At 38.9% G+C, this 15,701-nt stretch overlaps 3 protein-coding genes across 8 annotated transcripts in view; 1 reads left to right on the forward strand and 2 right to left on the reverse strand.

Moving 5' to 3' along the window:
- Positions 1 to 1,348, reverse strand: part of selenoi (selenoprotein I) — a 7,410-nt gene extending 6,062 nt beyond the window's left edge. The window contains exon 1 of the mRNA XM_008312738.3: positions 1,130 to 1,348. Within this exon, the coding sequence (XP_008310960.2) occupies positions 1,130 to 1,186 (57 nt within the window). The 5' untranslated portion in view covers positions 1,187 to 1,348. The remainder of the gene's footprint in view (positions 1 to 1,129) is intronic.
- A 181-nt stretch (positions 1,349 to 1,529) lies between these two features.
- On the forward strand, positions 1,530 to 2,789 carry ost4 (oligosaccharyltransferase complex subunit 4 (non-catalytic)). Of its 2 annotated transcripts, XR_521711.3 has the most exons (3): positions 1,530 to 1,674; positions 2,248 to 2,386; positions 2,619 to 2,783. XR_521711.3 is itself a non-coding variant. In XM_008312739.2 (2 exons), exon 1 carries the CDS (start codon positions 2,249 to 2,251, stop codon positions 2,360 to 2,362), a length of 114 nt encoding a protein of 37 aa, XP_008310961.1. In that variant the 5' UTR covers position 2,248; the 3' UTR covers positions 2,363 to 2,386; positions 2,619 to 2,789. The 2 variants fall into 2 exon arrangements, 1 of the variants encoding a protein (XP_008310961.1); XM_008312739.2 differs by lacking the exon at positions 1,530 to 1,674 and having other exon boundaries at positions 2,619 to 2,789.
- An 834-nt stretch (positions 2,790 to 3,623) lies between these two features.
- agbl5 (AGBL carboxypeptidase 5) lies at positions 3,624 to 14,749 on the reverse strand. 5 transcript variants are annotated; one of them, XM_025056644.1, is made up of 17 exons: positions 14,503 to 14,749; positions 12,946 to 13,226; positions 12,682 to 12,853; positions 12,402 to 12,568; positions 12,111 to 12,288; positions 11,766 to 11,944; positions 11,052 to 11,565; positions 10,775 to 10,944; positions 10,490 to 10,625; positions 10,029 to 10,246; positions 9,749 to 9,954; positions 8,145 to 8,321; positions 5,213 to 5,355; positions 5,071 to 5,123; positions 4,580 to 4,773; positions 4,056 to 4,189; positions 3,624 to 3,984 (listed from the first exon to the last, which is right to left on the reverse strand). In XM_025056644.1, the coding sequence occupies exons 2-17, from the start codon at positions 13,155 to 13,157 to the stop codon at positions 3,925 to 3,927; spliced, it is 2,913 nt and encodes a 970-aa protein (XP_024912412.1). In that variant the 5' UTR covers positions 13,158 to 13,226; positions 14,503 to 14,749; the 3' UTR covers positions 3,624 to 3,924. The 5 variants fall into 5 exon arrangements, with proteins under 5 accessions (XP_024912412.1, XP_024912411.1, XP_008310956.1 ...); XM_025056643.1 differs by having other exon boundaries at positions 12,946 to 13,210; positions 14,344 to 14,749; XM_008312734.3 differs by having other exon boundaries at positions 3,624 to 3,966; positions 14,344 to 14,748.
- Positions 14,750 to 15,701: the final 952 nt, after the last annotated feature.

Below are 15,701 nucleotides of genomic sequence, written 5' to 3' on the forward strand. Positions count from 1 at the left end.
GCACATACCCGTTAAGCATTAAGAATAAATGTGCTTACAATGTAAACACTAACTTGAAGTTCAAACCAAAACAACACACTAGTTAACTTTAAGTTAAGTGCACATAATTATAGGTGATATTGAACCACTGATTTTATGTTACACAGTTACTGGTAATCAATGTTAAGCAAAGAGAATTTGTTAAAGGTCTAAGAAAATATAATTGAACTAGCTTTATTTGGTAAAATACATTACTTTCCTGTACATATGGCCCTATTAGTTTCAAGAAGAAAATAGGAAGCACCTGCTTTAAACAGGTTTTAGACTCCAAACTAAAATAAGCTGATTATTTTCTTAAAGTCTTTCAAATATTTTCTACTGGCATGGACTGGCTTCGGTTAATTTCTCTGACAGGCACACTGACAAACAAGACTGAGTACTGCTGCAGTTGACTGCTTAAGTGAAGAAGACTGGAATTGGAATTATTAATCATATTTACCGATTTACATTAAGCACCATTTATGAATGTTTGTCATGTGACGTTATTGAAACAGCTGCCACTCTTTTCTAGACCGAAGTCATTCATGTAAAACCACATGGATACGCCCATTTATTGTGACTAAATGAAAAGGAAGGGTTTGTGTGAAGCACATAGGAGTGACAGCTCTGAATCCATAGTAACTTGATCACATTTTTATCAGATTTGTGAGTGCTTGTGAACAGCGAGGCTACTAATTTATGTTACCATGGCTCCTCTGTAAATACAATAATAGTTAAACTGTTTTATTACACACCACACCTTTAATAAAATAGGTTTAGATTTGTTTAGCGTTGTAATAAATATTTAGCAAGAAAATAAAAATGAAAGAACCGAGTAGTACATCTGCAAGTGTCAAGCTTCAAAATAAAAACAATTCATAACTATATTACAGACAACAAAAAAATTATAAATCTAAATTAATTATAAAGGTACGTATGTTTTATCCTGCCAATTGCTCTATGAGACGTGTGACGTTATCTTAAAACATTTATTTTTACGTGCTTACGGTTTAGCCTTTGTTAACGACTTTCAAATAGCTGCTTATCTCTGCAGGTCGTGACAGATAGCTGTGAAACACAGAAGCTAACCGCTAGCATTCACCTATCTTACCTTGTATTTGTCGAAGCCCGCAAGTTGCTCCTGTGTGACATATTCGTAAAGAGCCATGGTTATGTCCACTGGCTCAGAGATGGCCTGAATCAAAATACCAAACCTCAAACGATAATTTCCTTCGCCCTAGCACCATATAACTGAACTGCTCTGGATCACGCCGGGTGCGGCGATATCGAAACACTGGGCCACTCCTACGGAGTAAAGCGCGTTGTTGGCGGTAGCTCGCTACCGCCCCTTTTGGTTCGGATGACTGTTAATAAAATAATGGTACAACTGTCAATATATTTTTTGTAAATTTGCGAAAAACAACCCATCTTCCTTAAAAAAAAGTCATGAGATTACGAGTATGTGTAATAATTTTTGGTGATATTTATTTCTACGACTCGACCAATAGCATCCGCTCACGTTCGCAGCACATTATAACGTTACGTGGCTTTCCGCTGAAACCGGAAAAGGAAGATTCATCTCTGTTGCTAATCATCACAGGAATCACTCGAACTGGGAGTCAAATCTAGGACAACCTAGAGAAAAAAAAGATTAACGTAAGTTGTAACAGTAATGAAACTACAGTAGATTGGAACTTGTATGTGTTTTGTCGTTGTGCAAAAGGTGGGGTGTTCAGAGTTCATTCTTGAACGTGTGCCCATTTGTCGGCTAGTTAGCTGCTTTAACAAAAGTGAATTTCCATTTATTAAATTTACTCGAGTTTCGTCAGAACGAGTTGAGTATATTAACAAAATAATTGAATGAACAAATGTGCAAAACTTAATTTTATTTGCGTCATATCTAAGTAAAATCACGAACATATGAACATCACGGCTTTCATTTACGTGAACGAAATCACTAGCTTTTCATCAAATATAGTTATAAACAACATGCAAGAGTCAGAGTGTCAATATTGTGTACGTTTTTTGTTATCAGTGTAACACTCTCATGAAAAATACATGACATTCTGTTAAAAATGTGTAATTCATGCATACCTCTCAAAAAATCTAGAAATGTTAAATAAAATGTTATGGCACTTACAAATGCTAGAAATGAATTATAAACATGGGCCCTTACTTAACATCACTTTTATTTATTTATATTTCACCATTTCTCCTTCTTGTCAGCAGAATGGTGACAGATGTGCAGCTGGCCATATTTGCCAACATGCTTGGTGTCTCATTGTTCCTGCTGGTTGTGTTATATCACTACGTTGCAGTCAACAATCCTAAGAAGCAGGAGTAGGAGAGTCCAAACATGATGTCACACGTGAGTTCAATCTCTGTTTGTGGAGAATGGGGCAGAACTGGGTTGTGATTGCCAATGTGATTCATCTTTGGTTGTGCCATGCCCTTTGAATAAACTTTAAACACACTGCTCAAACTATACATTTCTTAAGAAGTTCTATCTGTATGAAGATAAAATATAATTTTTGGGTTAATATAATTGTGTGATTTTCCTATTATTCAGCAAATTCAATAAATTATTTTTTCTTCCATAGATGAAAAAGGAGTCACTGTGGCCATCCTGGAGATAACATTCCTCTCCCTTTTTCATCCTTCTTTCTAGGAAGATTTCTATGTAATAGTTGCACAGTCATGGATGCTTGTTTTTTGTAATAAACATGTGAATAAACACCAGAAATGGAAAAAAAAAACGTCTTAGTCAAAAAGACTTACAATTTGTTTTATTTTATCATATTAGTGTGTTGATTGTAGATAAATAATTTAAATGCATCTAAAATATTTAGAGTGAGATAAGAGTTGGATTTTGGTCGTTTTTATCTCCATCTAATTTGACTAATTTTTGATTATCAAGTTGTCACCAAGTAGACAAATACATATTTGTATGGGGTGAGACTTCAGCACTTGATATTGCTCAGTGGTTCCCAGTGTTTTAGATCATTTCTGTTATTGCATTGAACTTCACAGAGAACGATTGTTAAATAATAATTAATTTTAATGTAATAATTCTGTTAACCTTTGCATTACACTAGCAATACCACAGGCAGCTTGCCTTGAGAACAAAAATCATAGGAAGACCAGGACATACTTAGAGAAAGACAGAAAACAACAGAACAAAACAACACTAAAATAATTCATGGCCACCATCAATATTAATAACATCAATATTATGATAACTTTACCAAATACAGTTTCACAGTTGTAGAGTTGTAAAACACTCAAGGATTCTTGAATTCAGTCAATGCGTGGACTTTGTAAAAGTTGTTTGTCCAAAAACAAGGTAGTGACCTGATACTATACACAACATCTGTTTTACTCTAGTCCTAATTTTTGTGTTTGTCTTTCTCTTCATAAATTTGGTTGAAAAAAGATCTGTAACAAAGTAAATACTTAATATTTGGAGATGTTTTTGTTTTTTTTTACACAAAATTTAAATTAATTCAGTTGCAAAAGATGCCCAGGTGTTATTTTGTCATAATTGGTCTGTGTTTTTTATATATTTTATAAGGTGGAGAGCAGCACAGGACAATGAAAATATAGTAAAAAATAAAATGCTTAACATAATAATAATTTTTTCATTGAAACAAGAGAGAGAGATAGTGTCTAAATCCTGCTTCCATCCTGCTGTGGTGATACACAACAAGGCACTTCACCAACATCACAGGAGCTGCTCAAAACTGCATAATTATTTAACTAAGTTGTTTTCTTAAAAAGAACTTTAACAAAAAATCTTAAATAAACATAAAAAAATATTGCACTTAATAATAACCCGTACAATCTTTCCGTCGTTAATGTTCACATCCCTTCTGCAGTTCCTAGGTTTCTCCGCACAGGGTCGCTGTCTCACACATGCTCCACCAACGGCACCACGGGGATTTCACTATCCTTTAAACCACCACAAGCCTTGCCATTTATTTTTTCTATTAGACGTAACATTATATGTTTTAAAATAGAGAATGCATCATATTTGTTACCTGTTGCTGTCTTTCTTCCACTTCTATTGTATTTTCTGCGATAGCAGTGTTTGTGTGACGATCACTTCTGCCTGTCTTCTTCTTCATTACAGCTTTTGATACCAATTGTTTGCCACCAGTTTTACTTGTCACACCTGCAGTTGAACAAAAGAGCAACCTTAACTAATAATCAGTAATTAGTTATTCAACGCAGGAAAGTCCATGTACATATTCAATTTTCATTCAAAGACAACTGACAGGGACCATTTTGTCCATCAGAATGTCGATATTTATTGTCCTACTAAAAAGAAAAGTAGCTTTTTGTCACAGACAAATATCTATTTGAAACTCAGCATCTCACCTTGGTCATTACAACTATAAATATAAAATAACTGTCTAATGTAACTTTTTAGGGAAGCCTCTCTACCTCTATTTCGGGGTCAGCTAACTTAAACTAACTTTTATTCTATCATTCATAATTATAATAAACATTTGTGTGTAATCTGTCAACTGTCAGGCTAAGTTAGTCACGTTATTGCAGGTACCTGTCAGTGACAGGTGTCGGTGGATTCCTGGTCGAAGCAGCTTCCACACCTTCATGGTGGCCATTTCCTCCTTTTCCCCAGGTGACGATAGACTATTGGTAACGGTGGTCGTTTTGATGCCCCATGGAACTGGGTTTTCATTTGACCTTGTCTTGCGGATGGTGATGCGACTCACGTGAGGTAGCAGCTCACACCTGGTGAAGTGGTTGACAACATTAACACTCATTAAAAAAAAATTACACCAAGAAAGAATATGACTTTAAGCCTTGTAAACAATAACTTAACTGGTGGCAAACAAAGGTCAAAGGTTATCTTGCAGTGACAATATGGGTTAGAGATTAGAGTTAAACTCTAATAAAATAAAGGGGATTTGATGTAACCTTTGGGGTCATTTAATGTAGTTTGTGTTTAATATATAGAATACATTTTCAAAATAAGAGTCCAGTTTTATGTGACTGTGTCAGCTGTGTATCTGTTTTTTCTTGACTCACTTGGTAAATTTGATGGAGGATAGGATGTGTTCAGCCCCCGTGTCTTTAGCAGCCTGTTCCAAAGTCGTGTGGAAAGTTAGTAAAATTGTTATTGCGTAAAATGTGGAGAATTTGATCAAGTGAGCCAAGAATGTCTGCTAACCCCTGTGAAGGTCTCCAAGTAGTGACAACCTCTTGCAAGCGTGCGACACCCTTTCACCACACGTGCAGGACGCATGTGGAGAGGCATTCTGGACGAACCCTCTGAACTGGTCCCACCTGCCTTAGAGTCTGGACAGCTGAGGCCTGTTGACAAGACGAAGGGAAACCAAAATGAAGAAAAGAACAGGAAGAAAAAACTAATTCTGGCACCTGTGTAGTGCAATGTTTGGTGAGTTAGTATTGTTTAAGAACAATGACATAGGAGTAGGAACATGATTAGGAATACTGTGTGTGGACAAACTAAAGTATCAGAGTGAAAAGGGTCAAAGGTACACACGCACACATATAGAGAGGCATCTTCACAAAAAGGAGAGTTTTTATTAAACAGCGAGGCAGTAAAAGGACAGCAGCAGCACATTCAAGTAGGTGATATTCTTCAGGACGTTACACAGACAACACTAAACACAAGTCTTGAAGAGAAAGTTAGCACCAGAGAAAGAAACAACATTCTCAAAAGTGTGGAAGAGCAATGTGAACATGACACAGAGAAGTTCTTGTTTTTGTAGGTGAACACATTTAGATTTAGACTTTAAAACAGCAGGAGATCAAAAGGTCAGAGTTCACAGAAAAGACCCGGGATATGCTTCAAATATTTTTTTTAAGTGCACTTCTCTCAACTAAAAACGTTGCTTACATTATGTCATCAATGTGTTGAGAGGTTTTAAGTGCACTTCTCTCAACTAAAAATGTTGCTTACATTATGTCATCAATGCTACAGAGAAGTCAACAATGAAGGGGTATTTAATGTAACTACTGTTGCCGTAGGACTTCAACTATTTGTGTTTATACTTGAACTATTCTTTCCAAAAATCTAGGTTGGCAGACATGTGTTCCCAAACTATTTTTGTCTCTTTCACTATTTTCTGACAAAACAACAGTTGTCATTTCATTTCGCTCCTCCTCTACCCATTATATGCATCTTTCTGTACAACCATCCTCAGTACTATAACATTTCAGAACTGTACATTAAATAAAGTCACAAATGATATAAAACGTTATATTCCAAAGGTTAAGCCAAAGTGAGGACAAAGCAGGTTTGGAGACAAAATTGATGGCATTTTGACGTCACATTTAAATCTACGTTTCTTGGTCAAAAAGCACAGCCTTTCAGGCCTAACATTTACTATAGAGCAAGGCACACCGTAAGTACGTCACACAACACTGGGACAGATTAAAGCTGCGACAAGTCCAAATACTCTGATCTAGTCAATCAATCAATCAATCAATCAATCAAAAGCCTTCGCTTCATCAGCTGCCCACTGGAACTTCTAATTGGATTTCACAGCTGCATATGAAGATACACAGATAAATCACCATTAGTTCACAAAAATCCTCTAGTCTTATACACAGACTAAGACAATAACATCCCACCTCTGCAAATCACATATATATAGCACACTGCACACCTGTCATATTCAGTTTATACAATCAAAGCAAACACGACCATACACGTTCAATAAATAACAAATGTTTTCTTCACTGGCTCGATGAAACATTTAGCAAAATTTAAAAACTCTACACTTTATTTACACCAAAACCAGCACTGGCATTTTTTTTTTTCATTTTTCTTTTATAAAATTATAAACATGTGCCAGCTTGGGCTTTGCAACACTGTTAGTAAAACCAAAGTGTTTTTAATGATATTGCTTGTTGGCAAACAGCTTAATGAGACACCCACTTATTCCCACAACTTCATGGATCCAACGTCCATTAGAATTTGAGCCAGCGATGGTCCACGTGAGGTTTCTGGCATTTAGGCTACTCTGTGAATCTCATAATGTCAGAACTAGGACTGAACTGACATTGGAATGATAAAGAGGTTTCTTCATAAATATCACAGAAATGAGTCACTGACTTGCATATTAAAAAAGAAAAAGAAAAAAAAAACATCGGCCTTTTAAATGTCAGAAGAAATTAGATGTAGATTAAGTCCAAGAACTAAATATACAGGGATGGTGGGATCCACTCAGAACTTTTGTTTTTAACCAAACATGACAGCGAGAATAACAAGGACACTGTGAATAACAAACGGATCAGACAATGAAACCCTAAACTATCAATTCTCCATATCCAGGTCCACAAAACTATTTATTTCAATAAATTAGATAAATAATTTATTTTACAAAAATAAATTAAAAAAAGTTCAACTGGCCAAAAAAAAGAGAGAGTGGCTAATCATCAGCTATAGCGACAATCGATTCTTGCAGAACGAAATAAGCCCTGGCTATTTCCCAAATATCAGCACAGTAGTGTGGTAATTCCTCTTAGCTTATTAGTTGTATTCCCACATTAAAGAGATTTGCTTTAGATAATATAAACTACTGTTTCCCTTTTATGATTAATGTGTTGTATTGTCACTTGTACAGTGTAAAAAATGTTGCCAAGCATCTGCCGCTCTTTCTTTCTTCAACATTATCAGGTCTTAAATGGCCATTTTCACATTGTCAGCGGATTGTTGACAGTAGACTATAGTAGACTATTGCAGATGCATGTACTTGTGCAGTTATGTGCAGAAGAAAAATAAAAATTTGAGGAAAACACTACAAAAGCTAGCACCGTTGAGTCATCCATTAATTTATGTCATTGCACTTGTTTCAATCTAGAGTGATCAAATCTTTGACACACCCTGGAACTGATGCCCCAAAGCAATTCAAAGAGCTAACACTTGCACTGCCAACGACCGACACACAGAGGCCTACGATATGGCAGGTTAGGTGTGATTCAGTCCTGGGTGGGGCCAGTTGGAGCGCTGCTGGCCGGTGGCAGGCTCTGAAGGAGCAGGGGGCTCAGTCTCGAGAGGAGCCCCGGATGGGGAAGAGCCTGAAGGGATGGGAGCAAGGTGGAGAGGCTGGGGGGCTGAAGGGAGTACAGACCTGTCATACTGATGGAGGCTGGGAGGGGACAAGAGCTCCCTGCACACACTGGGGAGGACGAGGAAGAGGAGGAAGAAGGAGGGGAGTGTGGGGGTCGCAAAGGAGCATGACTGTTGCCAGGAGACTGAAGGATGGAGCGGTGGTGGTGTGGGCGACGCTTCTCTTGAGGTTTAGAGTCTACGGAGAGGGAGACATACACAGAAACACGGGCTCAAACACATGCCAGGACTGTGTGTAACACTTGTGTTCAGAGGATCCGTGAACTGAGGCAGCACCGAGTAACACAGTCAGGTACAAGTCAGCGTAAATCCTTCCTCCATTTGTACCATCAGTGACTGGTTTTCAGATGATCCTTTGGTCCTGCTAGCGAGATCCCCGTCTTCTCTTGAACAAAATTAGATTGACTTGAACAACCTCCGATGCATGCAGACAGAAAGAGGGCAATGGATTTGTCCAACGTTTAGACGACAACTTCTATTGGAGAATTTAGCCTCAAACAAACCAGGGAAGTACATATTTCACTCATGCTTACTTTCTTTTCTTGACCGTTTTGTAACCTGCTCTTCAGACCACAGAACATCTAAAAACAATGTCTGAAGTTACATGTACATGTCTACAACTCCATTCATTCTTCCAACAAACAAACAAAAAAAATTGTAGCCCCTTACTTGATCAGGAAATTCACTGTGTGAGTCTTTGTAACCCACACAGGCTGCCACAGGAGGCACCATTAAATATGTGGCTCCGAAACCAGGATCTTCTGTGTGTAAAGCAGGCATGATAACCGCTACACCGTGGAACCAACATTTACTGCAGAACCAGGTGAGTTCGTCAATTACTATAAGAAGGTCTGTGCTGCACAGGCGAAAACTAAAATGAATGAATACACAACTGCAAGTAGCAGCGGAAAAATATAAATGCATAATGTTGTTTGAGCTGAAGACAATGATAGTGATTTTAAAATAAACAAAGTGTTGGTGTTTGAGATTAGGATTAAACAACAACAACAAACACTTTCAGTCCAATGGTGGATTAAAAGACCAATGAAAACCAAAATTAAATAAAAATAAATCAAATGACATACTACAAGTCAAAAAAAAAAAAAAATCCTTATTCTTACCACAATGAGAAAATTCACAATTCGAGTCTTTGCAACTCACACATGTTGCCACAGGAGGGCGCCATTTAACGTGATTCAAAAGAGAGGCGACTTGTTGTCAAGTTACTGTATAACGTTCGTCAAAGTTTTCTCAAAATTTATAGATTGAGGATCAGTAGTTGCAGGAAAATTACTCTTGACATTTAACCCATTCATGAATGAATCTACATCAATAATTTACAACAGACACAGCGACAGCTGGCTGTACTTTGACTGCGCCCCGGGTGTGTGGTGCTTGCTCAACACACCAGTTTTGCCAGGGCCAGGATTCAAGCCAGCGATCATCTCATTACCAGTCTAAATGTCACATTCAGACTCCTCCAGAATTGTACCACTCTCTGAGAATGCTTTTATTATTGAAGGTCGACTAAGATATCATTGAATATGTGAAAGTATGAACTAGGACTTTCACCAAGCTAGAAAGATGAACAACAACAGAACTTACCTTTCACTGGCCCGAGTGTTTTGTTGCCCCCACGTCCCTTTGTGTGTGTGGCATTGTGCTGTGTTTGAGTACGAGGCGGAGGGCAGCCAAAAGTGAAACTAGGAGAGTTGTGCATCTTGGGAGACGGTGACTGCTGACTGCTGCTACTGTGGCTGTTGCAGCGAATTCGATTGAGGGTGTTTTCCGATGTGGATCCAGACAGTAAGCTGCCAAAGAAACGTAGAGACTGAGCAAAAGTTTTTAAACCACCTTCGACTTTTCCATCTTTGTTTTAACTCACTTGTTGAAGCTTTTTGGCGGGGACGCTTTGCTGCAAGTATTGTGCAACCTTGTTGGAGGGTTGGAGGAGTTGTGTGTGTTCAGGCCTTTGGTGTTACGGACATGCTTGAGAACCCAGGCTCGTAGATTCGTCAGGCAGCTGTGCTCTGACAGAACCAGCCGTGACCAGGGGTTGCACTCCATCATGTCCAAAGCTGAGATGGCTACGGCACGACCCACCTAATGCACAACACCATGCATCACTTTTCTGTATTATGTAATGTATTTTTTGTTATTTAAAAGGAACAACTCTAAAATCATACTGCAGTAAATGTGTGAAGGACATTTGAAAATACCCTTTACTAACAGAAAATGATCTAAGTATATTATTGAGATGTTTTTTAGACATTTAAAAACTAAAAACTAAAACATACATATATTGAATTCCTAATTCTGGTATCAACCTCAGACTTGTTTTCCTACCTGTTCAAAAATCTCTGGAGTATATTTTGGAGGGAATGCTGGAGGAGGAGGAGGAGTTGCCCTTCCATTGTCGTGGCATGCGGGCGGAATGGTGTTCATGGTTTTTCCGGTGTTGTAGTTACACTCTAAAGTATAGCTGGTGGAAAACCGACAACGGAAATGTGAATTGTTAATTCAATACATGATGTAATAACTACTATACTCTATATAAATATAATCTTGTGAAGTGGTTTTGTGTTGTACCAGAGTGTTTAGACTGGTGGGTGTGAACAACAACAGACTCACCTGTGCAGCAGCCCTATGGCCTTGTGAATGGCCACCCGTCCACTGCCTTCTTTCGACTGGCCGTCTCTCTTGTCCCGGGCGTACATGTTTTTCTCGGAGAAATTGCAGCCGAGGAAATCGAAGTGGGCAGAGTTTAATGCAATCAGCCTGGGGTACAGCATGTTTTCTACCTGCAGACAAAAGAAACAAAAAGTTGCAGTAGTTGACAGTTGTTTTCAGATTGCTATTTTTCCTTCTTTCTGAAATCAGGTGGATACATTTAGAAGTATGCCCTCACCTGCTGGCTCTCATCAGGAAGGCTATTTCCATACATGAAACAACCACGTTTGGAGGCGTGACCATGCAAGTCAACATAATAAGCCACGCCCCCATCCTGAGGTTGCACTGACTCCTGCTCCTTCACCTCCGCAGGCCTTCCATCACCAACAACAGAGGCTACAGTCTCCAAGGAGCTGGACGAGCTGCCCTCCTTCCTCATCTCTGTTATTACCCACTGATTCTCCTCCATGGGCACGGTGACGTCAGGCTGAGTGGGATTTACATCTTTCTCTGATATCTGTGAGCTTAGGTTCACATCAAGTGGGACTTGGTGCTGAATGGAAGATGTGATATTAGAGGAAGGAGCAGTGGTGTTGTCAGAGTTATTCAAGTGCAGGTTGGACTGTGTGGTGTGTGAATGATTGTGTGTGTGGTGGTACAGCAGCAGCGTTTTGGCTGCGTAGATGGATGGGTGCAGCTCAGGGCTGGGGTTTAGGTACTGTCTGTTCAAGTTCACACCTCGGGAGTCAGTCCTACAGACAAAAAAACAAAACAAAAAAAGCACCACACTTAAAAAAGACAACTAAAAGTGATTTTAATTATGATTGTAGAATATATACAATTAGACTCAAATGGTTTTACCATTTAAAATATAACAGGAGATACACTGAAAGAGTCAATATGTATCCTGTGACAGTACCAGAACGTAGGTAAGTGAACGTGACATTCATACCTGTAGTGTCCACGGACAACACCGTCTGGGTTTAGCATTGGAATGAGTTTGAAGACAAACATGTTTCGAAGAGCATGAGCACGTGGGTCGTCTTTTCTCAGAATAAAGTTTAGAAAACCGTTGAACACAAATGATGAGGGAGTCTCCCCTGGATGCACGCGGCTGCTGAGGAAAAACACCTGCGAACGCACAGACAAACAGTACGTGTCATCACCATGGGTGGCACGAATACATTATTTACACATCAGCTAATCAGACTTTTCAAAAAAACAAAAAACAAATGCCAGCCTGCTTTACTAAGAAAACTAAGAAAACATGGATGTTGTATGTACAAGTATGTGTCACCTTTTTGTTGGAAAAGCGATGAGGTCTCGGTGTGTTGGTGTCTGGAAAGAGGTTTGGCAGACGAGGCTCTCTCTCCTCCAGCATCCCATTGCAATTGGTCACAGTGAGCAGGTCTACCCTGTTGCCATCCAGGGAGAGGCAGAGCAACTCTCTGTGATAATACACACTTCCTGTCGAACTGGACAGAAATTGAGAGATGGTTAAAAAAAACAACCGAACTATGAACAGCTGAAAACCTTAGAAGCAGAATGAAGGTATTGCATGTGTTGTTATGGTAAGCTTTGTGTCTACCTGCTCGGACAGAGGTGAGCAGCAGTGGAGTAGCTTTTATCTAACTCCTGCAGCATCTCTTGGCACTCACTGTATGAGAACGGAAAGCAGAAGGAGAAGTAGGTGGTTGCCCCTCGCACCTCTGAAAGCCGGTGATTGAACGAGAGGACAAACTGGTTATCTATAATCTGGGAATAAAAAACAAAAAAGACAATATAATCAATACATGTGTCAGGAGGTGGGGTGACAGCATATTTTCACTGCCTGAAAGCCTCTGAGTGTGTGTGTGGTGTGCCTTCACCTCAGATGTGGGTCTGTCTCGAATCCTTTCCCAGCGGTTCTTCCCAGGTAAAGTGCGTACGAGAGGAGCCATACCCTGGCTGTACAGCTTCCTCTGGTTATTCATATTCATTACGTTGATCTTTAGCATTTTACTCGGAGCTATGCCCTGCACACTGAAGTAAAACCATGACCTAAAACGCAAATAGAAATATGGTTAAAGCAATCAAAGCATTCAAATGGTTGTATGTTCAAATAAAGGTAACAGAAAATTGCGTGTGTTCACCTGTTTCCATTCTCATGTTCTGTACCAGCAGAGTCCGGCTGTGTCCAGACATTAAACTCATAGTCAGGGGTGGGAGTTAATCCTGAGGTGGTGGTTGCACTCAATCCTGAAGATGGGGAGCTGGAGTTAGTCTTCTCCACCTTCTCCACACGTGCCAGGTTCCCTGAGTCAAATTTGGAACTGAACACAATATTGCCAAAGTAGGCCTCCATGATCCAGAGCTTTTCAATCCTTTCCCTTCGCTCCTCAGGTTCTTGGTGTAACTCTGGTCACAGGTCAACCTATTATAACAAAAACACAGTAAGACACAGATTACTGGGTAAGTTACTCACAGGCCACAACTTGCATTACGTTATTGGTTTCTTAAATTTTTATAAAGTAATTATTCTGGATTATCACATACTTATTTTTGTCCATAAATGAAGTTTTTGGATACATGAAGCAGTGTACAGCCAAACAGCTTCAGAGCAAGGGTAACAAATCTCTCTAACAAACACAGCTAGATCTTTAGTTAACCTTGTAAATAATATACAGTTCCAATGCTAGCAAGTGTAGCATGAAGACAATATATCCCAGGTCATATCAGATGTTTAGTTTCTATGGAAACTTGCCAGTCACCTCAATGACCTAACAAGCAAGTATTTTAATCTTTAAAGACGTTGACCTGACCACAAACTACCTTGTTGTTCTTACTGAGGGCATTCAAATTTAAATATCATTTTTGTCACTCAACTACTAAGATTTTCTTATGGATAAATAGGTTTAAAAAACGCCACACGCCTTGTAGCATTTAGTTGACTTGACGACACGTTCATATGTGCAAATGAACACAGACTTTTAACTCATTACACATTTTGACAGGCTTAGTTACAAGTCAACAAACAACAGCGACGCTATGAGGCCGTTAAGGAGAACGGCATGCACAGTAAAACTAAATGCAACACAAAACATACAGGTTTTGTTTGCAAAAACCTTGCTTTTAATGCACAACGACGGGATGTGCATGTATAACGCCGTACATTAGGTATAAGGTCATTTTCATGCGTTTTCCTGTGCGAATAAAACAGAACATGGCTGCTGTCTTGTCCTCAGTGAGAGGGCAACAACAACAGCTGATCGACTATGAGGAAGCAGAGCAAATGAGCGTGTCACACATTTCTTTTTGTTAATAGCATAAGTAAAACAAGCCATTGACTACTATAAAACACTACATCAACGACCATTTAATCAATTAATGTAAAACCGCTTAGCTGAAGATCCTAGCATTCGTTCCGAGGCTAACGTAGCTATCAAACTAGCAGTCATTGGTCAAAACGACACTTCGTCGTCGAATACTATTTTAAATGTTGCAACACTGTAAACGATTTATGAGATCATCACATCAAAACACCTGTTTACCAGTTTTGCAGGCTTATATTCGAACGATGTCCATATTTGTTGTCAATGTCCCCCTCAACCCCTCAGTTCGTTGCTAGGAGTGTTGCGTTCAAGTTTCTCTGTAAATTCACCCACTGTCGCCTGAGTGTTTACAGACGTTTAACGGAGACCTACACTCACAATGTCACACCGTAGACTGCTTTGACCGTCGACTTTCCTTTACCGTTTTCTTTTTATTCTTTTACAGTAGTTGGTATCCATGGTGACGCATTTATGACTGTTTGTGTTTTTTGTTTTTAATGTTTCTTCAGTTATAGTGAATTGTTTGCTCTTGTGCATGCTGAGTCAGCATCCACACAAGAATTTCACATATTTTAATTATTATGACATATGCTTTTTAGTCACCAAGACTATTTCAAAACAGTTTTGACATTGCCTCCATTTAGACGGAGACGGAAACCACGTTTTTCTTCCTTTTATCTGACTTTGATCTGTGCAAGGCATGTCAATATAGTACATTATTACATCCTCTGTCCACGGGGGCTTTGTTTATTTGGAAAATATAACAAGGTTAGTCAGTATCCATCAAAACTCCATTAGGTCTTCATCTGACAGTTTCAAAATCTCAAACTTTTCTCATTTGAGTTTTTGGCCTAAATAAAGGCCTTGGCCTAGCTCCGAGAATTTTTTACTCTTCCGTTATCACTGTTCTTTCCATCCTAACGCTATCTCCAGTTCAGGTCCATCACAACATTATAATCAGGAAAATATATCCCATTTTTAATTAGTTTTTCTTCTTCTTCCTTAATCCTGACCAGGTTAGGAGGGAGAGATTATTTTAAAAATTAGAATCCATTTTTTTTAAATAAATAAAATAACATCCTGTTAGAGGGCAACCATTGTCAACCCGTGTTTGTAATATCAGTTTGGAATTTAATAAAAAAAACACCAACAACAAATAAACAGAATAAATCTTTATTTTCTTTTTAACCTTGAATTTGAGTTGAATAACTTTGCTAAGTTTTATTGTTGTTATTATCTAGTGTTAAAGTTCAGGTTATAAGTTACCTGACTAACCGTTTTGTTGCTCAGCCCTCAAAACCAGTTAAACCTAAATAACGTCAGTTCAACCCACACCTCTACTTTTACCACTATATCTGTCAAATCTCACTGAAATCCACAGGCGTAAACTGACATAACTACACGCATGTTATACATTTTCAACACAAGAGGGCAGTGAAGACTTTCTGCTGACCTTATGCTGCACCCGCAGCTAAGACACGGATATGGGTGCAAAGGTAGACACTCTTCACACACACCAGTCACACACCAGTCAGTTGGTGACAGCAAGCCCTGCTGCAGATTGGGTTTATCTCTTT

Source organism: Cynoglossus semilaevis, chromosome 7, assembly GCF_000523025.1.
Source record: "Cynoglossus semilaevis isolate Cse_v1.0 chromosome 7, Cse_v1.0, whole genome shotgun sequence".
NCBI classification, from domain to species: domain Eukaryota; kingdom Metazoa; phylum Chordata; class Actinopteri; order Pleuronectiformes; family Cynoglossidae; genus Cynoglossus; species Cynoglossus semilaevis.

Excerpts from the sequence above, each read along its gene's own strand:
- ost4 (XM_008312739.2), top strand. The coding sequence starts at position 2,249 with ATGGTGACAGATGTGCAGCTGGCCATATTTGCCAACATGCTTGGTGTC.
- agbl5 (XM_025056644.1), bottom strand. The coding sequence starts at position 13,157 with ATGGAGGCCTACTTTGGCAATATTGTGTTCAGTTCCAAATTTGACTCA. Across the intron at positions 12,854-12,945 it reads GAACATGAGAATGGAAACAG|GTCATGGTTTTACTTCAGTG; the intron begins GTGAACACACGC and ends TTTGCGTTTTAG. Across the intron at positions 8,322-9,748 it reads AACACTCGGGCCAGTGAAAG|ACTCTAAACCTCAAGAGAAG; the intron begins GTAAGTTCTGTT and ends CCCTCTCCGTAG.